Below are 25815 nucleotides of genomic sequence, written 5' to 3' on the forward strand. Positions count from 1 at the left end.
TTGCTTTGGGTCCTAGTGCCCATCATACATGGGTAGTTGAGGTGGCTTGTAAGATTGTGGCCATGGGATAGCCTGCAATTCTGCTGCCAGGGGAGAAGCATCATCAAAAGTAAAGCTATCATGATTGAAATCATCGTACCATTCATCTTCGTTGAACGAGCCCTCTTGATGAAGCTCCCGATACTGAGGCCTTTGGTCGTGATCATCTTGAGTAAGATGACGCACTTCCTCAGTAGCTTCGTCAATCTTCTTCTAAAGGTCGGCCAGCCGAGCCATCTTCTCTTTTTTCCTTTGCACCTGCTGGTTAATGATTTCGAGGTCCCTGATCTGCTGGTCCAACTCCTCCTCCTGAAGTGTTGAACTGGTGGCTTTCCTCTTTTGGCTTCTGGCCTCTCGGAGAGAGAGAGTGTCTTGGTTTGTGTCCAGTGGCTGTAGTGCAGCCCCTGGCGCTGTTATCTTCTTCGGCGGCATGATGAAGGTTGATGCTTTGTCGAAGATTGTGAAAGTGAGTACACCGGAGGTGAGCGCCAATGTTGGGGACTTGTTCTCAAATGCTATGAATTAAGAACAATGCAACACAGAAAGAAGTTAATGGTTAATGCCCTTCGTCCTTCGAAGCATTATTTTCCTTAGGATATAACGATCTTCGGACGAAGGTCATGAAGGACATACCTTCATCATCACAGTTTACATCGATGAAAGAAAAAGCATATGAAACATGAGAAATAACATGAATAATCATATAATATCATTTATATGTCCTTATTATATAATCATGGATGAATAAGAAAAATACTGAATTACATTTATACCTTCGGCTTGACAGAAGGCAAAGTACAAGCGTGACGCACGAGCGAGTACAAGTCGGCGTGAACAGTACGAGGGTACAGTTTATCTATTTATAGACATAGGGCGTAGCCTGTGTGAAATTACACTCATGGCATTCATGTTCACTATTGACTTAAGAACAATTTGTCGAGGACTAGATAGCCTTTTCCTCCTTAAGTCGGTTCCTTTTTCTGCTACTGAGCCGAAGCTCCCTTGCGCGCAGCTTCGGCGCTGGTTCAACCTTCGTTCCGACCCTGCCTCACTACCGGAATCGCGTTCTTTGCCGAGTGTCTAAGACACTCGGCAAAGGCCATTTTACACTCGGCAAAGGATTTGCCGAGTGTAACACTCGGCAAAGAACACTCGGCAAAGATTTCATCGGCAAAGGGTTCTTTGCCGAGTGCTTTTTTTCGGACACTCGGCAAAGACTTTGCCGAGTGTCAAAAAGCACTCGGCAAAGAAAAACACTCGGCAAATTAAGAATCGAAAAAATTAAAAAAAAACAACAAAACATTTTTTTAAATTCTAGGAACAACTCTCCACCCCCTATTACCTTACTCGTTGCCCTATCATTTTTCACTATTATTTTGAATCAAATTTATATGTTTTGTAAATGGTGAGATTCGAACTCGCAACCTCTCTCTCGCGCATACCCTCCTATACCACTACACTACTACACCAATTATGTTTATATTACGTTTCCATTCCTCATGTACTATAACAAATCGAGAGTAATTTGATTATTTAAGGCACTAAATGAGTTCATTTGAAAATGTGACCAACTATAAAGTTGCATAACTTTTTGAGATCTAAAAGTTTTATTTTAATAGTTTCTACATCCGAGACCGTTTATAAAATTTGAATTTTAAATTTAAAAACTTCACACGAAATTTTCAATGATAAGATGATTTCAAATCAAAAAAATTGTCAACTACAAAGTTTCATTATATTTCAAGACCTACAACTTTTATTTTGGTGATTTTTCCATCCGAGACAGTTTGAAAAATTCAAATTTCAAAATTCAAACATAGTTTTGCATAACAAAATGATTTCAAACTAAAACATTGTCAACTACAAAGTTTCATAACTCTTCAATACCTACAACTTTCATGTTGGTGGTTTTTCCTTTCGAAGTCGTTTTCAAAATTCAAATTTTAAATTTTTTAAATTCAGACGTAGTTTTCGTTAACAATATGACTTCAAATGAAAAAGTTGTCAACTATAAACTTCTATAACTTCTCAAGATCTACAAAGTTTATTTTGGTTGTTTGGTAATTTGTTTATCTCAGATGATGGTTCTAACAATATGCACAAATTCTATACGTCTCTCTCGTAGTTTCATAAACTACGAGAGAGATATAGGTTTTATGAACAAATTTATTTTTATTTTGTCATATGAAGAAATGTTCAATATATAAATTGTACATCATGATGAGTTATACAAATTTGTAGTTGAAAACTTTTTCATTTGAATTAATTTACTACTTTAAAATGTGATTTTTAAATTGTCTTTGCCTAGTGTTGGAGAAAAAACACTCGGCAAAGAGCTCTTTGCCGAGTGTTGTATTTGTGACACTCGGCAAAGAGCCCTTTGCCGAGTGTCAAAAAACGACACTAGGCAAAGAAACTCTTTGCCGAGTGTCAAAAATAAAACACTCGGCAAAGAGTTTCTTCGCCGAGTGTTTTCTTTTACCGAGGGTTTTTTGCGTGGCACTCGGCAAAGAGCTCTTTGCCGAGTGCCCGAAATAAAACACTCGGCAAAGAATATGACACTCGGCAAAGAGCCAAATTCCGGTAGTGCCTTCCATATTTCGTACAGCTTCATCTCGAGTCCGAATGTTCCTGTACATATACTATGCTTAGGAAACATTGTCAATCATGTTTTTTAGGACATTCGGAAGATGAAGACCTCCAACACTTTGTATACTAAACATTGTTTGTTTTGTTAGTTAGATTATCAAAACCAATACCGAAACCACATACACCTTTGCTGAGTTTAATACGTATCGGCTTCTATTGTTTCTACAGTGTTTTTGTCTCTATAGATTGCAGCTGCAACAGTTTAAACAACTGACTTTATTTAATCAGAACAGAACAACCCGGCGTTTCTTAGGCACAGCAAAAATGCAAAAAATGGGAGACGCAAACAACTAACGTAAGATAGATAGCCAACCACTTGAACGGCCACAATCACTAGCTAAGACAACGCATTCTCGAGCAGATCGCGGTAGTAGTAGGCGTATATCTTGTACCTTCTGCCACAAACCGGCACTCCACCGCATTATTGCATACTCCCTCCGTCCCATAAAGAAAGTCGTTCTAGCCTAGCAGGTGAAAAACAAGTCAAGTGAGAGATTACAACAATACCCCTAGAGGCGTGGGCTGCGCCAATCGCTCCCTGCTCCCATGTCTGCTCTGATCTCGTTGTCTAGACACCAGAACGACAATCTTCAAGGGACAAATGCCAATGCCCAAGACGACTTCTTTTGTGGGACGGAGGGAGTATTTGATATACCCCTGTTGCAACCGCAATAAATCGATCGTACTAGCTAGTGCGCCCCCTGCAGAAAAATACTCTCTCCCGGCCGCCACTAGATGCCACACGTACGTAGACGTGTATGGAGCACCTGTACTATGTAAATGGTAGTTCCTATTGAAATTCGATCCGTCTAATAGCTTGTTGGATTAGGAATGTATTAAGAGGATTAGAGAGGATTAAATCTCAATATCCTATCCGTCTCGGAATTCGAACAGGCCCTAAGAGTGTTGTGATTCGATCCCTATTCAAGTCCGGTTACTCAATATCCTATTCGTATCCGATTTTTATCCACATCCGTATTCTCAAAGCTGAATATTTAAGATGTCGATATGCTATTCAAATCTTATCCGACATAACTTACAAATATTCGTATCCAAATCCGAAAAGAAAATAGAAAAACAAATATAGAACAAGTAATATTTGTTCGTATCCAATCTAATTACACCACTAAACACATGGATGGAGTCTATCTAGCGTAATCTCATCTGGGGACCTGGATTACCAAGCAAATTAACCAACCCGGTTGAATACATAAATACTCCGGCGATGCTCCCACTGAGTCAAAGACGTTTGGTTCAGTTTTTTTACCAGCTTTTTTGAAAATCTGGTTGTGAGAAGAATCTGAGTATTGTGGGGATTACGTGTGGAGGAAGATGAACTGATCTAAAGGTTTCGAGATCTAGAAAAAGCGGATTCCTACTATCGTGATGATTCGACTGATTATGTGTTCATATTAATTTTAGATAGTCTTTAACAAAATATCTTATAAAAGCGATCTGAAAAGCTAAGACGTTTATCATACCGTAGTAGCTTTTAGTGAGCATAAGCTAAAATAAGCTCAAACAAACAGGGCGAGCCCGCTAATCAAAGAAATCTCCCCCATAGACTGGAGATCCACCCCACGAGCGCCCAGCTCATCATTGTCGACCACTTGCATCAGCTACAGACGTCGTCTCTCTCTCCTCCACTTCAACAAACACTTGATCTCGCGCGAATGCGCGATCCCTCTATTTATACCCCGCTTCTCTCACATTCCGTCTTCAACAACTCTGGCGAGCAGCAGTGAACGTACTTACGTCTTCCCCCAGCTAGCTAGCTATCTACCTTGGTGGTGGCGATTGATATATAGATTAAACATGGCGCCTCAAAGCCTGGATCTCGGGCTGAGTCTCGGCCTGGGCGTGGCGGCATTCCAGCCCAGCTTCTGCCACCCGGCCGGCAATGACGCGGCGGAGCGGGAGGCCAGCCCGACCGCGGACGAGAGGGAGCGGAGGTGCTCGCCCGCCGGCAGCCCGACGTCGAGCGGCAGCGGGAAGCGCGTCGCGGCGGAGAGGTCGGCCGGCAGCGGCAGCGGCGACGAGGACGACGACGGGGGCGCTCGCAAGAAGCTGCGGCTGTCCAAGGACCAGGCCGCCGTGCTCGAGGAGTGCTTCAAAACGCACCACACCCTCACTCCGGTAAGGGCGTAACTAAGGCTTCATCCTTCGATCCGACGTCGCCGTTCCTCGCCGCCTGTCGGTCGGCTGATTTGATCTTGGCGGTGGCCGGTGGGTGGGTGGGTGGCTCACCAAGGTTCTGTCCGTCTCGGCGCTGCAGAAGCAGAAGGCAGCGCTGGCCAGCCGCCTGGGCCTCCGGGCGCGGCAGGTGGAGGTGTGGTTCCAGAACCGGCGCGCCCGGACCAAGCTGAAGCAGACGGAGGTCGACTGCGAGTACCTCAGGCGCTGGTGCGAGCAGCTCGCCGAGGAGAACCGGCGCCTGGGCAAGGAGGTCGCCGAGCTCAGGGCGCTGAGCGCCGCGCCCGCGCCAGCGGCCCCTCTCACCGCCCTCACAATGTGCCTCTCCTGCAGGCGCGTCTCCTCTTCATCCTGCTCATCCTCGCCGCCTAACACGCACGCGCATGCCGCTGCAGCTGGCACTGGCAGGAGCGTGGCGGCGGCGGCGGCGACGACGTTGCCCGCCCACCGGCAGTTCTTGTGCGGGTTCAGAGACGGCGGGGCGGCCGCCGCCGCAGTGTACGGGACCTCATCGGCTCTCGCAAAGGCCCTCAGGGCGGCCAGATAGGCGCAGTCGTCGTCACTAGCTCTCTCCGCTGATCTGGACTTGCTCTGCTCACCGGAGCTCCGGCGATCGAGCGATGCCACGGAAGTGCGTGGCCCCAAGTTGCAACTAATTGCAACTGCAGAGCAAGTGTTGTAGCTGAATCATCTTTAGTTTTTTTTCCTCCGTATCTTTAGAGCGGAATGCCGCATGCAAATGTTCTTTAGAATCGATTTCATGTGGGTGTATGATTGTACTCATGCTGTGGAAATTAATAACGGTTTGTAGATGAGGTAACGAGCATGAGCATATGTGCATGTGGCGTGGTTGATGGTTCCTTCCATTGCATCCATCCGATATGGTAGCTAGCTGATCTGCTGGTGCTAGTAACGACCAACAACCGTGCGTGGATGGACCAGCCGATGTCATGTGGAGTCCGAATGATTTGGCAGGCAGATGCGCAGTGGTGGGGATGTGGGTCCTCCTGCCAATCATTGCTGCCACGGTAGGTGCCTGTGTCTTCTCTTCTACTACCACTCCTTGGGGCTTGGGCCCAGGTGGAAGTGGGGCGTGACGTGAGTGAGGAGGGTGACCTTCCAGGCTGCAGGAGGACCAGTCGGGTCATGTCTGTTAAGAAACACATCTTGATCATAAAGGCCCACATAGTCCATATGCTTGAAGTCCTATTTTCTATCTATAAATAGAGGAGAGGTTCTTATATCATGTACTGATGTACTTCTTTGAATAGTAGCACCATACAGTAATAAAGAATTAGCTGCTCTAGTACTTTTGTCTTGTTCTTATTTTATTCAGTTAAGGGGCCTTGGACTACACCTAGTAGTAAGGAGTCTTCCTTAACACGTTATCAGCATGAGGCTCTATTCAAGAAGATCAAACAAAGGTACTGAGAAGAATCTTTGAACTATATGTTCTTTATTATACATGATATTTTGAATCCCCGTTTTTTCGTTTTTCTTAATACAAGTATGATCACTTCTTAGCTGATTATATCGCCGACTCGAAGCCGATAGAAATGAACACGTGAGTGTTGCTGACATGAAGTCGCCAAACTGCATAGATTAACTGATCACGTGTGAAATAAAAACATAAAAGAAAAAAGGGACAGAAAGAACAGTAGAGAAAGCCACACTTCTAACGCAGGTGTGGCCATTGCTGTCGAACGCTGACATGTAGTTGCTGAGCAACAGACCATCCCGATTGTACGATGGCAGGCGCTGGCACACAACAGCAGCAAGCTCGCATCTTCCCTCCATGCCTTGGGTTCCATGCCTTCGCTTCTCTCCATATATTGGCTAAGCATGCGAGCAGCACATGCATGTACCATAGTGCGTAGAGCTAGTGGAGTAGAGTTGTCCATCAGATCTTGTTTTGGAGCAGATAAGATGTAGAAAGGAAGGTGTTCATCCTGTACTAGAAACAGCAGGAGTGAAAGACAAGTGACTAACAGTAAAATGTCCTTGACTGGATGCACATCACCACAAAAAGATGTGGATATGAAGAGCTCTGACTGTTCCCTTTACAAGGCGATGTAAGGATGCGATGCGCATTTAGGGAGTCCGCGAGCTGCTGCGCGTGCACATTTAACTCAAGTGCTCCAGCAGCTCTCTGACCCGGCCTCACATTGCTGCCTCCCGCCACGGCGCAGTTGTTGGTTCCCGCCAACGACGCCGGCGACGCGCTTGGGCACCACCCCTCACTGTCTTTTTTGAGTCGCTCGTCGCCAACTCGCAGCTAGGTGACACACGATCCTCCATTAGCACTGCATGTAGCTTGATGTGTTGCACAAATTTTCTGATTTCGCCAGTACAGTACACATGTTCTTGAGGCTTGTACGATAAGGAACCCTAGGAAGCGTCTGGCTTGAGACAAGCAACCTTCAATATTGTGCAATCGATTGTATATATACCAAGTGTGCTGGTGCTACTTTCCATTTTTCAGAATGGATTGGCGAAGAAATCGTGGCCGTCGTCGACTAGCTCAACAAGTTTTTGCTCAACAACAAGTTGTGAATGCTACAACAACAATTCAACTCGAAGGAGGGCAAGCAAATGAAGGCGAGCCACACCGAGGTTCAGTCATCGGACGACGGACTGTTCGACGGGATTGATGTGCTGGGTACATAAGGTTGATGAGTGACTACTTCGTTCATACCCCAATTTACAGCGAAGACACCTTCAAGCGTCGGTGAGCTTCGAAATGAATACATTGAGTTCTCAATCATATTTCAATCGAACAAACACGAGTGTCATTTTCAGGTTTAGGATGTGCAAGCCTATGTTCTTAGAAATTTGTCACAAGCTCGCTACACGCAATCCTTACTTCTAGAGGAGAATGAATGCAGCTGGCACTAGTAGAAAAGAGCACATAGCCTGCGGCATCCATAAATTATGACTGGCGGTTTCAGTTATCGCGCGCCAGTAAAAAAACGAGGTGGGCCCGTCTTGGGAACCGCTAGTGGAAACCTATTTCTACTGGCGGTTATCTTAAAACAACCGCCAGTGGAAATAGGATGTTTCCACTGGCGGTTGTGTTAAGATAACCGCCAGTGGAAATCAATTTTCACTGGCGGTTGGTGTTACACAACCGCCAGTGGAAATAGGTTTCCACTGGCGGTTTTTAAAGCCAACCGCCAGTGAACTGTCTGTTATAAATACCCCTCTTCTTCCCCCCGACAGTGAACTGTATGCTCGCAGCCAACTTCCATTGGAGGCGATTTTGGAGGTCCAGATTTCACAAAAATATAAGGGGGGAGGTTTTGGTCTTCATTTCTTGGAAGAAGGTGGATAAGAAAGGTTGGTTTATGTTTCTTTGTCAATTTTTGTTCATTCTTGCTCAATTTTAGCCACATTTTGGATCTAGGGTTTTACATGAGAGAGAGAAGAGTATAGCTAGGTTATTTTCTCTATTTCCTTAAATGAGGTTGTTTAAGATGGTCAGTTTTTGTCTATTCCCTCTCCTTTTTCATGTTTAGTTCTCAATTAAGTTTATCCATAACACATATTTAATTGCTTAATGAATGGTGAATGTGTTGTATGGAAGGTTGTTTAATTATGTTTCAATTTTAACTACATTTTGAAACTAGGCTTTCACCATGTGTTAGAGATAGGTTTGGGTATTAAATTTTTTGTTTATTAGTAGTTAGGAAAGTTTGGCTTATGTTTCTTTTGCCAAATTTTGTTCATTTTTCCTCCATTTTAGGCACATTTTGGTTGCAGCACTTTGCACATCCAGAATGCCCGTTCTTGCACTGATTTTACACAGAGCAGAGCATAATGCTGGAGCCTACCGATCAATATGTACTGTATATATACATGCATGGTAATCTGACTTGCCATGAAAACTTCGGACTGGAAGGGTAGGCAGCAGATGTCGCACTCCAGCGCGTCATTCTCCATGGATAGTGTCATAGTCGCCTCTTCCTCATCCTCCAACCCCGCCTCTTCCTCATCCTCCACCACCACCTTGGCTTTCTTTGTAGTGCCGCCGTAGAGAAGCCCGCCTCTTCCTCATCCTCCATAGAGAAGCTGTGGTCTTTTTCCCGGTCATGGTTTATCACTTAGAACGCGAGGTAAAATAAAAGCAGGAAGGACTATTCGACTAAAAGAGAGGAGAGAGAGAGATGATAAAGAGAGAGAGAGAGGAGAGAGAGAGAGGGTTTCACATTTTAGCCACATTTTTGGATATAGGGTTTCACCATGTGTTTTATGTTACTTTTTTACAGGTGATGATGGAGAGGATATCCTGGATGTATAACTTATCAAGGCTAGATCCATCATACATATCTGAGGTCCATAAGTTTATTGTTGTCGCTAAGAACCATGCTTTGAGAACAAAGACAAAGCACATATATTGTCCATGCATGGACTGCAAAAATGCTATTGTATTTGATGACACAGAACAAATCATATCTCATCTGGTATGCCGAAGATTTGTGAAAGATTACATAATTTGGACAAAGCATGGAGAGGGTAGCTCTTCGCCTTATACAGCTGGAAACCCTGCGAACATCGACGACAGCTTTCAGTTCGTTCACGAGACACAACAACCTCTTCCACAGAGCGAACATGTAGTGCCAAATGTTACTGATCATGGTTACGCCGGAGGAAATGAACGTGAAAGAACCCATGTTCTGCCAAATGTTATGGACGAGGAAGATGCAGAGTTGTTAGAGGCAATGTTGCGTCGTCATACAGATCCATCGATGTTCTTCATGAAAGGTATGGAGTCCCTGAAGAAGGCAGCAGAAGAGCCTTTGTACGACGAGTCTAATGGCTGTACCAAAGAGTTCACGACGCTCCAGTCTGTGTTAAAGTTGTTGATGTTAAAAGCTAGATATGGTCTGTCTGATGCTGGCTTCGATGCGTTCTTGAGTATTGTCGCAGACATGCTTCCAAAGGAGAACAAAGTGCCTGCTAACACGTACTATGCAAAGAAACTAATCAGTCCACTCACTATGGGCGTGGAGAAGATCCACGCGTGTAGAAATCACTGTATCCTTTATCGAGGTGATGATTATAAAGACTTAGAGAGCTGCCCAAAGTGTGGTGCAAGTAGGTACAAGACGAATAAAGACTATCGAGAGGAAGAGTGTGTTGCATCTGTGTCTAAAGGGAAGAAGCGAAAGAAAGCCAAAAAGAAGACATCAAAATCCACGAGCAAAGAAAAAGAAGAAGTAGACTATTATGCGCTCAAAAAGATTCCTGCTTTGGTGATGTGGTACCTCCCCGTCGTCGATCGATTGAGGTGTTTGTTCGCTAACCCTGAGGATGCCAAACTTATGAGCTGGTATGCTTCTAATGAGCACAAAAACGATGGGAAGCTTCAACATCCAGCCGATGGGAAGCAGTGGCAAGATTTCAATGAGAACCACCGAGACTTTGCCGATGAACCAAGAAATGTTAGGTTCGCACTGAGTACTGATGGAATGAATCCATTTGCTGAAAGGAGCAGCAAGCATAGCACATGGCCAGTGATCCTCACCATATACAACCTTCCTTCATGGTTGATGCAGAAACGGAAGTACATTTTGCTAACCATGCTTATTTCTGGACCTACACAACCTGGAGTTGATATAGATGTATTTTGGGAGCCCTTAATGGAGGATATGAAAATATTGTGGGTAACGGGTGTTCAAATGTTGGATGAGTATCATAAAGATTCATTCACGCTGAGAGCAATTATTTTTGTTACGATCAACGATTACCCTGCACTCTTCACATTATCAGGCCAGTTTAAGGGAAAGGTTGGCTGCACAGTATGCATTGATGAAACTGCTTACGTGTCCCTTACTGCATCTAAGAAGATAGTGTACATGAGGCACATACGCTTTTTATTGGAAGGACACATGGTACCGCATGCGAAAGATGGATAAGTACTTTGACAATAATGGTGAACTACATTCTACTGCTCCATCGGGTAACAATAAAGGTCATAGAGTTTTTGAAATAGTCAAGAATATCAAGTTTGTTTTCGGGAAGAAGACAAAAGACGGAAAAACAAGGAAAGATGTCAAACCAGCTCCGGGGGGCTATATTCAAGAAAAAGTCTATTTTCTTCGAGTACTTGCCTTACTGGAAAGAGTTAGATGTGCGGCATGCGATCGATGGTATGCACGTTCAGAAGAACGTGTTTGAAAGCATAATTGGCACCTTGCTAGACATAAAGGGCAAATCAAAAGAAGGGCTCAATTCACGCATGGACTTGGTAAATTTAGGCATAAAAAAGGAACTACATCCTGTTCTTCAAGAAAATGGGAAGTATCATCTCCCAGCAGCAAGCTACAATCTCAATGTAGATGAGAAACATGCGATGTGTGTTTGGCTTAAGAATTTGAAAGTCCCATCCGGATTCTGCTCTAGCATACGAAGTATTGTGTCAATGAAAGACCTGATAGTCACCAACTACAACTCATATGATTGTCATGTCATGCTGACTACATTCCTACCTATTGCCATCAGGGCTATAAATCCTTTGTTTTTAAAGATGGCAATCACACGGTTGTGCTACTTTTTGAACAGAATTTCACAAATGGTAATTGACCGTGATGAGTTGGCATCTCTTCAGGAATTCGCAGTGGAGACGATAACACAGTTTGAGATGTGTTTCCCTCCATCATTCTTTGATATTATGGTGCACCTTGTGGTGCACTTGGTGCCACAAATAGAGGCATTGGGTCCTATGTACTTACATGAAATGTGGACGTACGAGCGTTTCATGTCAATACTGAATGGCTATGTATCAACCCGTGCTCGTCCCGAGGCATCCATGATAGAGGGGTACTGTACTGAAGAGGCCATTGAGTCGGGAGGTCCATTCTGCAATAATATCCTAAAAGATCAGGTTGCAATAGGTCTGCCTCCGTCACGACACGAGGGTAGATTGTATGGAAGCGGGAGGATGGGACGGAAATCTTTTATTCCACCAGATTACAATACAGTATTTGAGGCACATCACAGCATCCTACATCAGCTAGCGATAATAGAGCCATTTATCCAACAACACATCAATGAGCTTCACGAGCAAAATCCTGGGCATACGGCTGATTGGGTAATGAAGCAACATAAGCAGCGGTTCAACACATGGCTAATGGTGAAGGACATTCCACGTGGAGAAACAATAGAAGAAAAAACCATCAAGGGGTTGGCATCTGGACCTTCACGCCAGGTCACAACATGGCAAACCTATGACATTAGTGGATTCACATTTTGTACAAAGTCCAAGGACAAAAAGAGCATGTCACAAAACAGTGGTGTTCGATGCGAGGCCATAGATGATGAAACTGGTGAGATTATTACATATTTTGGCTTTATTGAGGACATATGGGAACTAGACTATGGTACCTTTCAGATATCGGTTTTCCGATGTCAATGGGTTGAAGACAAACATGTCACGGTAGACAACTATGGGGTCAGAGTTCTTGATCTAAGTAAGGTAGGTTACAAAGATGACCCATGGATCCTTGCTAATCGTGCTGCACAGGTCTTCTATGCTGAACAGATCATTTCTAACAATGAGAAGAAAAGCACCGACAAACCGAAGCATGTAGTTTTTCCTGGAAAACAACAAGCTATAGGAGTTGATGGTGTATCTGATTTAGAGGATTTTAACCAGTTCAACGACATGTCTCTTTTCATAGACCATCCAACCAAGATAAGGAACGTTGAGCGAAGCATCCCACGCAATTCGATGCCCTGGGTACGCCACGATGAACAAGGCAGAACAATAGCTCCCTAGATTATATAGTTGTCATGTAATTGATTATTGTTAGGACATGTCATGTAATTTTACACGACTTTCTAGAGAGGAGAGCTATTGTTGCCAATGCGCTCGGAGCAGGTCCAGCACTTACCGTCCGTGCGGATGCAGCACTTTGCACATCCAGAATGCTCGTTCTTGCACTGATTTTACACAGAGCAGAACATCATGTTGGAGCCTACCGATCAATATGTACTGTATATATACATGCATGGTAATCTGACTTGCCATGAAAACTTCGGACTGGAAGGGTAGGCAGCAGATGTCGCACTCCAGCGCGTCCTTCTCCACGGATAGTGTCACAGTCGCCTCTTCCTCATCCTCCAACCCCGCCTCTTCCTCATCCTCCACCACCACCTTGGCTTTCTTTGGAGTGCCGCCGTCAGAGGAAGCCGTGGTCTTTTTCCCGGTCATGGTTTATCACCTAGAACGCGAGGTAAAATAAAAGCAAGGAGGACTTGGAGAGAGAGAGGGAGAGGGGAGAGAGAGGAGCTAGGGAAAGGAGAGAGAGAGGAGAGAGAGAGGAGAGAGAGAGGAGAGATAGAGGAGAGAGAGAGAGAGAGGGAAGAGATAGAGGAGAGAGAGGAGAGATAGAGGAGAGAGAGACAGAGAGGGAGAGGGGAGAGAGAGGAGCTAGGGAGAGGAGATAGAGAGGAGAGAGAGAGAGAGGAGAGACAGAGGAGAGAGAGAGAGAGGGAAGAGATAGAGGAGAGATAGAGGAGAGATAGAGGAGAGAGAGAGAGGAGAGACAGAGGCGAGAGAGAGAGAGAGGAGAGAGGAGAGATAGAGGAGAGAGGGAGAGAGAGAGGAGAGAGGGAGATAGAGGGGAGAGGGAGAGAGAGAGGAGAGAGATAGAGGTAAATATATATTATGTATACTAAATATATATATATATATATTTATATATTTAATATGTATAAAAATATATATAATTAATGTATGAATATACAATAAAAAATAATATACTAAAAACATTACTACTGGCGGTTCACAACGAAAACCGCCAGTAGAAATGGCCTCCACAGTCTGTGGATGGCATTTCTACTGGCGGTTCTCTATGACAACCGCCAGTATAAATGATTTCTACCGGCGGTTGTCATAGAGAACCGCCAGTAGAAATATCTCCAATATAAAGGAGCGCGTGCGGGGCCGAAAAATTTTCGCTAAGTCTGGCGCCCTGTCTTTCCATCTTCCCGCCGTCAGGCTGCCAAAAATTCGCCTGGCGATTTTCTCCGCCGTGCGCCGCCGTCGTTCACGCCGTCGTCCACGCCGTCGTCCCCGCGCCGTAGGTATGTTCTTTTCTCTCTCTCTCTCTCTCTCTCCCTTTCTTCGACTATGATCGCTCGGGCATGCGCGCCACCGCCGCCGCCGCCGTGCAAGCGCCGCCGCCGTGCAGAGAGAGAGAGAGGGAGAGAAGTTAGAGGGAAGAGAGAGGAGGAAGAGGGAAGAGAGGGAGACCCTGCGCACGTCTCTGCAGAGAGAGAGAGAGAGGGAGAGAAGATAGAGGAGAGAGAGGGAAGAGAGAGGAGAGGACCTCTCCCTCCTCTCTCTTCTCTCTCTCTCCCTCCCTCCACTCTCTTTCCTCTCTCTTCTCTTTCCCTCTCTCTCCGGAGAGAGACGGAAAGAGAAGAGAGAGGAAAGAGAGTGGAGGGAGGGAGAGAGAGAAGAGAGAGGAGGGAGAGGGAGTGTATATATAGGAAAGAGAGTGTAAGGGGAGAGAGAGAGGAGAGAGGGGGAAAGGGAAGAGAGAGGAAAGAGAGGGAGAGGGAGGGAGGGAAGAGAGAGGAAAGGGAGGGAGATTAGAGAGAGAGAGAGGAGAGAGCAACGGAAAGCATGTTTTTTTCTATCGTATTCAATTGTAAACAACATATTCTATTGTATTCTATTGTAAACAACGTATTTCATTGTAAACAACGTATTCCATTGTAAAATGTAGACTAGATTCACTAGTAAACTACGTATTCCATTGTAGTACTATTAGCTAGTGAAATTAGAAGACGACGTACGACACACTTGCGTTGTTTCGATTAAGAGCAACTCATCTGAACCCCACTTGACCAGAGCGAGTTCTCTCTCCCTCTCTCTCTATACGTTCTATACGACTCTCCATCTCCCTCTCTCCCTCTCTATACGTCCTATACGACTCCTCCTCTCTCCCTCTCTCTCTCTATACGTTCTATACGACTCCTCTCTCTCTCTATACGTTCTATACGACTCTATACGTCCTATACGACTCCTCCTCTCTCCCTCTCTCTCTCTATACGTTCTATACGACTCTCCATCTCCCTCTCTCCCTCTCTATACGTCCTATACGACTCCTCCTCTCTCTCCCTCTCTCTCTCTCTATACGTTCTATACGACTCCTCCTCGATAAGGGTTAGGGTATTTGTTAATACAAATTTAATTATTGCTTATGTTAATATGTAGCTCAATGAGTTCTCCAACCAAGGACCAAGGATTAGGGCCCGACCACATGGACAAGAGTGTTGCTCAAGAAGAATCCAGCAGTGAAGGATATGAAACGCCTAGCGACCCTTTTCCTACCACTAGGATAGATAGGGCCGCTGCGCGTGAGTTGCAACGTGACCCTACTTATGATCCACAAGAACATGAGGTAAATTACACATCCTTAATTTCGTGTGTGTACCTAATTAATCAGCTGATTTCACAATGTCTATTAAACATGCATGATTTCTTATGCATTTTATTACATGAATAGGAGGTCTTGTCTGAATTTCGTGCGATGCTCGAAAAAGCTGCGGCACAATACCAAGACGCACCGGAACCGATCCAAGGCGCACCGGAACCGACCCAAGGCGCACCGGAATCGACCGAGACAACCACCGAGAGGTCAAGGAAAAGGAAGCAGAGCGATCGGAACAGAGGTGACAGGGGGCTAAACAAGTTTCCTGACAAGACATATAAAATCACAAACGTGAGCTCGAATGGTCAGCCCCTAGCTCCAGAAGAGGCACTGCCTAAGTTTCGGAATGCACTTGGGTTCTTAGTTAGAGATAATCTTGACATCACAATCCGACAGTGGAGAGATGTATCAGATGATGTCAAGAATCAAATGTGGAATAAGCTAGTAACGAGGTTCGTTTTGCCTGGGGGTTCAGAAGAACTCGTGAAAAAATACACGATGAAGCAGTTTGCAATAAATTTCCGAAACTGGAGGTCTGAGATGAATACAAAGTTTGCAAAGAAAGGCCTAGACCCGACGAAAAAATATAAAATCTCAGCAGGTCAGTGGGCAGTATTTCTAGAGCAGAGGAGCAGCCCTGATTTCATATCGCTAAGTGAGGCAAATTCAGAACTGTCTAAGAAGAACAAATACCGCCACCACCTTGGCATAGGTGGTTACAAGCGTCAGGTTCCTAAATGGAGACAAGAAGACGCGGAGAAGAAGGCTGCAGGGTTGCCGACGTTGTCCGAGCAACTCGGTGAAAGGACAGCTAATTGGATCCGTGCTAGAAAACCAAGGGAAACTGAGTTTGGTGTATCTTTTGATGATCCCAATGTCGAAGAAGCGGCAAAAAACATATATGCAATTGCAGCTAAGTAGAGCGAAGGAACATTTAAGCCGCAAAGGGAGAAAGACATTCTAACGGCTGGTCTCGGTAACCCTGAGCATCCTGGTCGTGTACGAGGAATATCATCTAAGGAAGGATGGAAGGAAGGATTCGGACCACAATGGGAAGGTCTGTACAAGAAACGTGATCGATACAAGGAAGAGATGGCAAATTATTTTAAGGAGGAGGCCAAGAAAGAGTTCAAAGACCTAATGTCTGAAATGCTATCGAATCCTCCTCCAGAATTGATGCAGCAATTGGCGATGGTGAGTGCGATGTCTGTTCAACAAATGACCACTCCATAGATGCAAATAATTCCAGCAGCTCAAACGCCGGCTGCCACCGAGGGTACGACCATCCCAAGCTCTGTCGCGTCAACGGGAAATAAGGTCCGCTATCCAGTTGATGACATCACAAGGCCTGTGGCATGCACACTAGTTATAAGATATGGTATTAACAATCAGCGTACAAGGAAAGTAGCCACAGGCCTTGCGATCCCAGGACGCAAGTTCCATGGAAACGACATTCCAGAAGAATATTGCAGGGTAGAAGTGACGACAGTCGTCCAAGGATACGAGGACGACATGCTAGACATCCCTGGGCCCAAAGGTATCGAGACACTTGGACAAGCTATCAAGAATTTTATCCTTTGGCCTCGAAGGGATGTCGAATTGCTTGATTGGTCGAATTCGTCGCAGGCTCAACCGTCTCCGCCTTCTCAAATTGTTGTTCCTATTGTACATCCATCATCACCTCCTCAAACTTCACATGCTGCTCCTCATCCTCTTTCTGACCCTCCTTCTCCTCATCCTCATGGTGGCCCACCGTCTCCACCGCATACATCGCCCTTCAGGGATCCACCTTCTCCACAGCCATCTCCACGACCATCTAAAGTTTCTATACCAAAAGTAGTGTCCCCGTATAAGAAAAAGAAGAGTAAATCCACTGCTGGCACTGTTCGTTTTTTGAAAGGGATTGGACGGAGCCTCACGTCAGACAATGTTGATTTGGCCGATCTCGAGGAGTCCGCAAAAAAGGCTGAGGCAATGGCCGCAAAGATCAAGAAGCCAACTAAGGTAGATTATAAAAACGTGCCTAAAAAATATGTGCCGGGCAGACCACTACTCACTTTTGAGAAACTAAAGAAGGTCCCGGCTAATATTAAAAGGTTGCATGATTGGTACATGCGGGCATCTTCAGTTGGCATCGACACCATCAGTGTTAATATACCAGCCCATGCTTTTATTGGTTCAAATCAAAAAGTCGTTGTTACATTCGAGGACATGTGGTTAATGATGAACCTTCAGAGACTCGACGTGCAACTTGTAACCATATTTGCATTGTAAGTGTCACTCATACTCCATATATATGTGTTATTATTAGTGAGTTGTATATAATTTTTCAATATCTGACATGCACGTGTGCGTTGCAGAATGCAACATGATCAGCAGGAGATCCTTTATGGTACCAATCCCAATGCTAGTGCCAGTAAAAGGGTTGGGTATCTCAACCCAATAAAGATATGCGAGGATAACCACACTTTTAGAATCGGAAAAGGCAACGAAGCATTACAGGGGCTAACAGACGAAGAAATTGAGGTGCGTATCCAGGATCTGAATAAGGATTTTGAAGCAAGATACGCCACCTACATAGGACACGCAATGCTTCAATTTCAAGACAGGGAATCCATAGTGGCCCCGTACAACTTTAAGTAAGTGTGATTTTGCATAAATAAAATTAATAATTTCAATACACATGTATCACAAGTTTGATTCGTACAGGGACCACTGGATATGCTTCTTCATTTATCCTAAGGTTGGAAAGGTGCTGGTGCTCGACTCCTTGCACACCGAGCCTTCGGCCTATTCAAAATTCCTCAACATCTTAGAGCTGTAAGCCTTTTCTATGCATGCATACTTATATCGATGAGAATTGTAGAATAACATGGTGATTCTATTTGAGATCACAGGGCATTTAGGTTTTATAAGTTTCAAGGTGGAAAGTACGACACGTCCAAAAAAGGCGTGCCACTAGACATCCATTATAACTGGCCGGTAAGTATGTGAATTTATGAATACATATCATACATGTACGTACATAGGACAATGTTGCAACTAAATAACCAATCTCTCGTTATGTAGTGCCACAAGCAACCACCCGGATCGGTCCTATGTGGGTTCTACGTGTGCGAGTTCATGAGAATGAACGGACGATACATCACGAACCCTGGCAAGGTATTATTAGTAATAGTCACGTATGTATTTGTTGGAGACTTGTTCTCAAATGCTATGAGTTAAGAACAAGGCAACACAGAAAATGTTAATCGATAAAGTCCTTCGTCCTTCGAAGCATTATTTCCCTTAGGATATAATGATTTTCGGACGAAGGTTATGAAGGACGTACCTTCATAAACACAGCATACGATGACGAAGAATGAATCACAAAGAATATGAAGGATAACATAGATAATTATATATTATTATCAGCTTATTATTATTGCGGAGAAACAGAAATGATATCGAATTACAAATGTACCTTCAGCTTGGAAGGAAATGAAAGTACAGGTGTGACGCAAAGGCAAAATGCAAAATCAGCGTGAACAGTACGGGGGTACTGTTCACCTATTTATAGACACGGGACACGGCTCATACAAAATTACATTCATGCCCTTTACATTTGGTAATAGTTCTATAGTAATCCGCCGAGGTCTGAATAGCCTTTTCATCTTTAAGTCGGTTTCATTTTCTGCTAGCACGCCGAAGCTTTCCCGCTCACATCTTTGACGCTGTATCAACCTTCGTATTATTTTAGGCTTCTCCTACTGTGATTCCGACTCGAGCCCGAAGGTACCTGTTCACACATTATGCTCCAGAAATACTGTTAAATCCTGTTTTTGAGGACCTTCGTAAGCCGAAGGCCCCCAACAGTAGCCCCTCGCAATATTAATTTGTTTTAAAATAATAAATTTAGATTGCGACATGGACGAAGGCTTTAAGCCGAAGGTCCGAAAAAACACCTTCCCTTTGCTAGAATAGCAACATTCATTGACAGGCGGGGTATTTCAATTTTCAACGCACTGGGCGAATAAATAAGATCATACCGCAAGCTCATTTGGCATGCTCTCTTGCCATCTGCTCCTGCTCACTCAATTTTTAGCTCTCACGCACCAAGATTTGCTTAGCTTTTAAGTTTTGAAGCTTCGGCATTGAAAACAGTTTTTTAGTGCTTCCGGAGATGTCTGAAGATAAGAAGGCTGCTGCCGAGATGAAGCTGAGTCTCGATGAAGAGAAGAATCTGGGGTTTCTTATAGCAATGTCGAAGACCAATACGGAAAAAATCACCAAAGAGATTTTAGAAGGTTTGTCCGAAGACACTGATGACAGCGACAGTTATGATGTGGATAGCGGTGGTGAAGACTCCGAAGATCGCCCCTGGCGACCAAGCCATTCAGTTTTTGGCAAATCAGGTATCAAAGAAAATCATGTTGCCAACATGAGGGGAAGATACTTCCGGGATTTATCCATTGTGAGGGTCGACGAAGGACAGAAAACTTGCCCGGCCCCTGAGGAAAATGAAGTCGTAGTGTTCCGAAGTTTTTTGAAAGCTGGAATACGATTTCCGCTGAGCAGCTTTGTCGTAGAGGTGCTGAAAATGTTTGAAGTCTATCTTCATCAACTTACCCCCGAAGCAATTATGAGGCTGAATATCTTCGTGTGGGCCGTGAGAAGTCAAGGTCTGGAACCTGATGCGAAAAGTTTCTGTAACATACACGAATTATCATACGAAACAAAACCTTGGGGTAAGGAACAGTATCACAATAATTTTGGCTGCTACAGTTTCGTGTCTCGGTGTGGGTCAAGCTGTCCCGTGCCGACCTTTCGGAAGAGATGGCCCGGCGACTGGATGACAGAATGGTTTTATGTGAAGAATGACCTGACAGTACGGGAAGATATCAAGGGTGTAATTATGCGCCCTATTTGGCAAAGCTTCGGCCTGCGGAGGCCGAAGGTTGAAATGAACGAAGCTGCCGAAGAATGCCAGAGAGCCTTCGGTGTTATTTGCTCTTTTATTGGAACGAGAGATTTGGTACAAGAGCATATTGCCTTCAGAGTATGGCCGCTCCCGGAGAAATGAGAAATGCCGCAAGAGGCCATAAAGGAGGCTGACGAAGGTGGCCTTATTAGGCTAAAGTATACTTTCAAGTTTGGAGATAAATTCGTTGAGCCAGATGATGACTGGCTAAAAAGCATTGAAAATTTAAGTGATGAGCTGCTTGGGGTTTACTCGAAGGCTGAAGATACTGCATTGTCAGCAGCCTTCGGAGGTCGAAAAAAGAAAAGGCTGAACCGAGTGTTTGACGCAATCGGGTTTGTCTACCCTGACTATCATTATCCCATTCGAGGGCAGAAAAGAAAAAACACAACCTCTGCGAAAGAAGAAGCTACAACTGCTCCTAGCGAGCCAGAACCGAAAAGAAAAAAGGATAAAGGTCCTCACACATCGGCCACGCTATATTGAACCAGCCTCGGTGCCTAAGCTCACCGGAGAGACTCCTTCGGCCACCGAAGCTGAAAAACCAACCAAGCCAACCTTGCTGCCAGAAGTCGCAGAAATGGCCGAAGCGCCAACAAGGATAGAATTGGAAGAACCAAAGACTTTGCTACCAGAAACCAAAGAGATGGCCGAGGCGCCATCGACAGAAAAAATAGAAGAAATAAAAGGACCAACTGAGGGATCAAAAATATCAGAAGTTTTAAGTCCTTCAGCAAATGTTGAGACAATAAAAAATCAAAAGGTGCCATCGGTGACTCCGAAAAGAAAAAGAATGGTCAATGTGCTAGATGTTCTGGAAACAATTAAATCCTCAAGCACACCTCCGAAGAAAACTGTTGCCATTCCCGAAGCGAAAACTGAAATTTCTGATACAAAGGCTCCAGAGCAAGAAACTGAAGCTGAAGCTGGGCCCTCAGAGCCCATGAAGGTAAAATCCTTGGAAACCGAGGAAGAAAAAGTAACAGAGCAAATCCTTGTTGAAGAAATCAGTGCTATTGCCCCCGAAGCATCCCCAAAGTCCTTGATTATATTGTTCGACATGCTTCGGGGAAAAAATTATCAGAAAAAGAAAAGCAAGAGGCCCAGCTTTACGCCCAAAAACTGAAGTATCCAAAGGGGGCGTTAATATTCAATGGCAGTGGGGAAGAAGACTTTTTGTATTGTCTCCCTGACAGCAAGGAGATTTCTGTCTGTCAGGAGATGAGCAAGAGCTTCGGATTCCCAACTCTAGAAGACGGGCTCTCGGTGCTGTCGAAAAACGACCTGGCCGACAGCCTGGCATATAATAGCTTAAAGGTGCAACAAATGGGATCTTTGTATTTTTTGTTGAGACCAAAATTTTTCGTTTTCCTAAATCTATTGACGCACACATATTTTTCTTTGCAGGGTCTGATACTTAGCAATGCCCTCAGGGCCCAAAAAGATGCCGAAGACGAAGGGTGCGCTATAGCCCTGAGCAACCTTCGTTCCGAAGAAATTGAACTGCGGAACGAAGGTCTCGAAAAAGATAAAATATTGCATTCATTGATAAATAGAATAAAAGAAGACGAAGCTACGTTTAAAGGTCAAGCTGAGGCTCAGAAGCGTGAAATTGAAGATCTTCGGAAACAACTGGCCAGAGCCAAAGAGGAACGCATACTTGAAGAAACGAAGCGAGAACTCAGCGACCAATGGGCAAATCATTTAGAGGAAACTGTTGAAAAGCTTCGCTCGTCCAAGAAAAGATGCTATAACAAATCTATGGAATGTGTTAAGAAGTTGAAAGCTAGCTTCGCCAGCGTCGGCGCATTCTCGAGCGAAGAAAACTTTACAAGAGGCAACCCCGAAGGTGCCATCGAATGGATTAATCACGAAGCTGAGGCCTTCGAGGAAATTTTAAATAGCCGCGGAGACATATGTGCTTTCTCGGGTGCCAGGGGGATTGCCACCATTTTGGAGAAAAAGGGTTGTGATCATGTAAAGATTTTAGCGCAATCCGAAGCCACCTTGTCCTTTGAAGATGCGAGAGATCCTTCAGCCGAAGCTAGCATGGTTGGTGGAAAATTTTTCACCGATGTTTGGGATAATGGTGGCCGAGAAATGGCTCGAGAAATTATCCAGAAAAGCGAGAAGGGCATTCACGACGCTAGAGAAGTAGCTGAGGCTGCTGAGAAGAGCGCAGAGCCCGAAGGGCAACTAGGTATTAACTAATGGTTTTTATTGTGTTGTAATTTTTGGTTTTAAACTTCGTTCGCAATTTGTAATAGCATTGTAGCCGTATCCTGTCCTCCTTCAGATCCTGCTAAAGCGTCTCCGGGCTCTCACCCGAAAGGAGACGACGAAATTAAGAAGATGGCTGAAGCTATCATGGACGAAGTTGTTAATCGGCTCCTGAATGAGGCTGCAGAAGTTGTTCTGAGAGAAGATTAAATACTATTGTAAAAACTTCTGAAATGTAACATGTGTGACATCTTGTAGCCCTGAATGTAATATACCTGCTTTTATTGTTTTATTCTTTACGATGCATGAAATTTTACATACGTACCGTTTTTGAGTCTAACGAAAAAACACCTTCCCTTCTTTTCATGCTTCGTGAAGAAGAATTTTCATTTGTCACAACAATATCCGTATTGTTCTGATGAATAATATCCAAGCTTCGTGAAGATATTTTCCGAAGCTACACTTCCGAAGATCAATAGTGTATCTCCTTGCGACTTAGCATGATTTTCCCCTTTTTCAAAACATTCTTCCGAAGATCGATATCGAGTCCCCTTCTTGTGCCATATGCAGCATGATGTATGATGCTTATGCTATGCGAAATGATGCGATGATGTTATGTTATGCAAGATGGTGTTTATTCCGAAGATACACACACATTCCTGCGATAAAACACATAATCTTTTTGAATCAGCATTGTCTTTTTACTATAAGCCTCCCTTAGGAGCTTCTTCGCCTTTTACTTCAGCGGAATCAGCATTTATTTTTCGCTGTAAGCCTCCCTTAGGAGCTTCTTCGCCTTTTACTTTCAGCGGTATTCGCGTTGACTTTTCGCGCTTCGCCTTTTACTTAGGCGGTATCAGCGTTGACTTTTCGCTGTAAGCTCTGCATTCCCTTTGGAACAACTTTGGAGCAGAAAACTTACACTGCGCTCCCTTTGGAGCGGCTTTTTGTGACTTCGGCAAACTTACTCTGCGTTCCTTAGAACGACTTTTTGTTGCTTCGAAGAATTTTTGATAATTCGAAGGTCCTCTTTGTTAGCGCAAATCTTTAAGCTTCAACAACTTAAGCCTGTGGAAAAAAATATATATTTTCCTTGTGGTAAACAACGAAACTATTACATGAAATCTAAACAATGTCCTTTATTACACAGAAAAATAAAACTGAATGATAAAGACCGCTATCAAGGTAGGATATTTGTCAATAGATGTGCTTTGACTCTGGCACAGTGCTGTTGACTGTGCGAGCTTCGGACTGTTCTCTGAAGTCCCTTTGGTGTGGAGCATACTGGCTCCCTTCTGGCTGCTGGCCTTGTTGCATCGGTGGTGGAGGTGGAGGCTGTTGCCAGGAAGCTTGAGGCTGACTTGCCGAAGCAACAGAAACTGCAGGGTGGTTGCCTACATATTCTGGGATGTAAGGTGAATGATACGAAGCAGTGTGCATGACCTGCTTCGGCTGGGCCTGTTGTGCTGCCGCTTCGGCTATTTCCTTTTGCTTCTGGATGGTAACATGGCACATCCTGGTGGTATGACCTTTGTTCTCACCACAGAACAAGCAAAAAATTCTTCTTGGTTGATCGCCAAATCTTCCGCCGAAGCCCCTGGCGCCTCTGCCTCTCGGAGCTGGTGGTCGGAAGGAGCCTTGCTGTTGCCCCGAAGCCTGTGAGGAGCACTGTGGCCTTTGCTGTTGGCTTCCCCTATCATCATTTTGGGTAGAATTATGAATTGATCTAACGTGCCTCGGATAGAACCTCCCTCCGAAGCCCCTGGTCATTTCAGAAAACCTGAAAGCCTCCTCCCTTCTTTGGCGAAAATCATTATCGGCCCGAATGTACTCGTCCATCTTCTGGAGCAGCTTCTCCAAAGTTTGAGGGGGCTTCCTAGCGAAGTACTGAGCTGAAGGTCCTGGCCGAAGCCCCTTGATCATGGCTTCAATGACAATTTCGTTGGGCACTGTTGGTGCCTGTGCCCTCAAACACAAGAACCTCCGGACGTACGCCTGAAGGTACTCTTCGTGATCTTGAGTGCATTGGAATAGAGCTTGAGCAGTGACTGGCTTCGTCTGAAACCCTTGGAAGCTGGTTAACAACAAGTCCTTCAGCTTTTGCCATGAAGTGATCGTTCCTGGTCGAAGGGAGGAGTACCAGGTTTGAGCAACACTCCTGACAGCCATAACAAAAGATTTGGCCATGACTGCAGTATTGCCACCATACGAAGATACTGTTGCTTCGTAGCTCATCAAAAACTGCTTCGGGTCTGAGTGGCCATCAAATATGGGAAGCTGAGGCGGCTTGTAGGATGGAGGCCAAGGCGTAGCCTGCAGCTCAGCGGACAGAGGAGAAGCATCATCAAAAACAAAATTCCCATGATGGAAATTGTCATACCAGTCATCTTCATTGAGGAAACCCTCCTGATGAAGGTCTTGTTGCTGAGGCCTTCGGTGTTGCTCATCCTGAGTAAGATGACGAACTTCTTCAGAGGCTTCGTCTATCTGCCTTTGTAATTCAGCTAGCCTGGCCATCTTTTCCTTCTTCCACTGCACCTGTTGATGAAGCATCTCCATGTCTCTAATTTCTTGGTCTATCTCATCCTCTGGCGGTGTCGGGCTAACAACCTTCCTTTTCTGGCTTCGGGCCTCCCGAAGGGAGACAGTCTCTTGATTGTGGTCCAGCGGTTGGAGAGCTACAACCCCAGTTGCTGAAGCTTTCTTCGGCGCCATAGCGAAGGTTTATGATCGCCGAAGGTGTTCAAAAACTCAAAGAGTGGAAGTGAGTTCACCGGAGGTGGGCGCCAATGTTGGAGACTTGTTCTCAAATGCTATGAGTTAAGAACAAGGCAACACAGAAAATGTTAATCGATAAAGTCCTTCGTCCTTCGAAGCATTATTTCCCTTAGGATATAATGATTTTCGGACGAAGGTTATGAAGGACGTACCTTCATAAACACAGCATACGATGACGAAGAATGAATCACAAAGAATATGAAGGATAACATAGATAATTATATATTATTATCAGCTTATTATTATTGCGGAGAAACAGAAATGATATCGAATTACAAATGTACCTTCAGCTTGGAAGGAAATTAAAGTACAGGTGTGACGCAAAGGCAAAATGCAAAATCAGTGTGAACAGTACGGGGGTACTGTTCACCTATTTATAGACACGGGACACGGCTCATACAAAATTACATTCATGCCCTTTACATTTGGTAATAATTCTATAGTAATCCGCCGAGGTCTGAATAGCCTTTTCATCTTTAAGTCGGTTTCATTTTCTGCTAGCACGCCGAAGCTTTCCCGCTCACATCTTTGGCG

The 25815-nt window shown here is 44.7% G+C and overlaps 1 protein-coding gene across 2 annotated transcripts; it reads left to right on the forward strand.

Annotated features, from left to right (window-relative positions):
• The first annotated feature begins 4285 nt into the window (after positions 1–4285).
• On the forward strand, positions 4286–5701 carry LOC100284930 (uncharacterized). Of its 2 annotated transcripts, none has more exons than XM_008649729.3 (2): positions 4286–4824; positions 4940–5701. In XM_008649729.3, exons 1-2 carry the CDS (start codon positions 4504–4506, stop codon positions 5426–5428), a joined length of 810 nt encoding a protein of 269 aa, XP_008647951.1. In that variant the 5' UTR covers positions 4286–4503; the 3' UTR covers positions 5429–5701. The 2 variants fall into 2 exon arrangements, with proteins under 2 accessions (XP_008647951.1, NP_001357614.1); NM_001370685.1 differs by having other exon boundaries at positions 4407–4824; positions 4964–5701.
• Positions 5702–25815: the final 20114 nt, after the last annotated feature.

Source organism: Zea mays, chromosome 6 (genome assembly GCF_902167145.1).
Source record: "Zea mays cultivar B73 chromosome 6, Zm-B73-REFERENCE-NAM-5.0, whole genome shotgun sequence".
Lineage (NCBI taxonomy): Eukaryota > Viridiplantae > Streptophyta > Magnoliopsida > Poales > Poaceae > Zea > Zea mays.

Excerpts from the sequence above, each read along its gene's own strand:
- LOC100284930 (XM_008649729.3), top strand. The coding sequence starts at position 4,504 with ATGGCGCCTCAAAGCCTGGATCTCGGGCTGAGTCTCGGCCTGGGCGTG. Across the intron at positions 4,825-4,939 it reads CGCACCACACCCTCACTCCG|GTTCTGTCCGTCTCGGCGCT; the intron begins GTAAGGGCGTAA and ends TGGCTCACCAAG.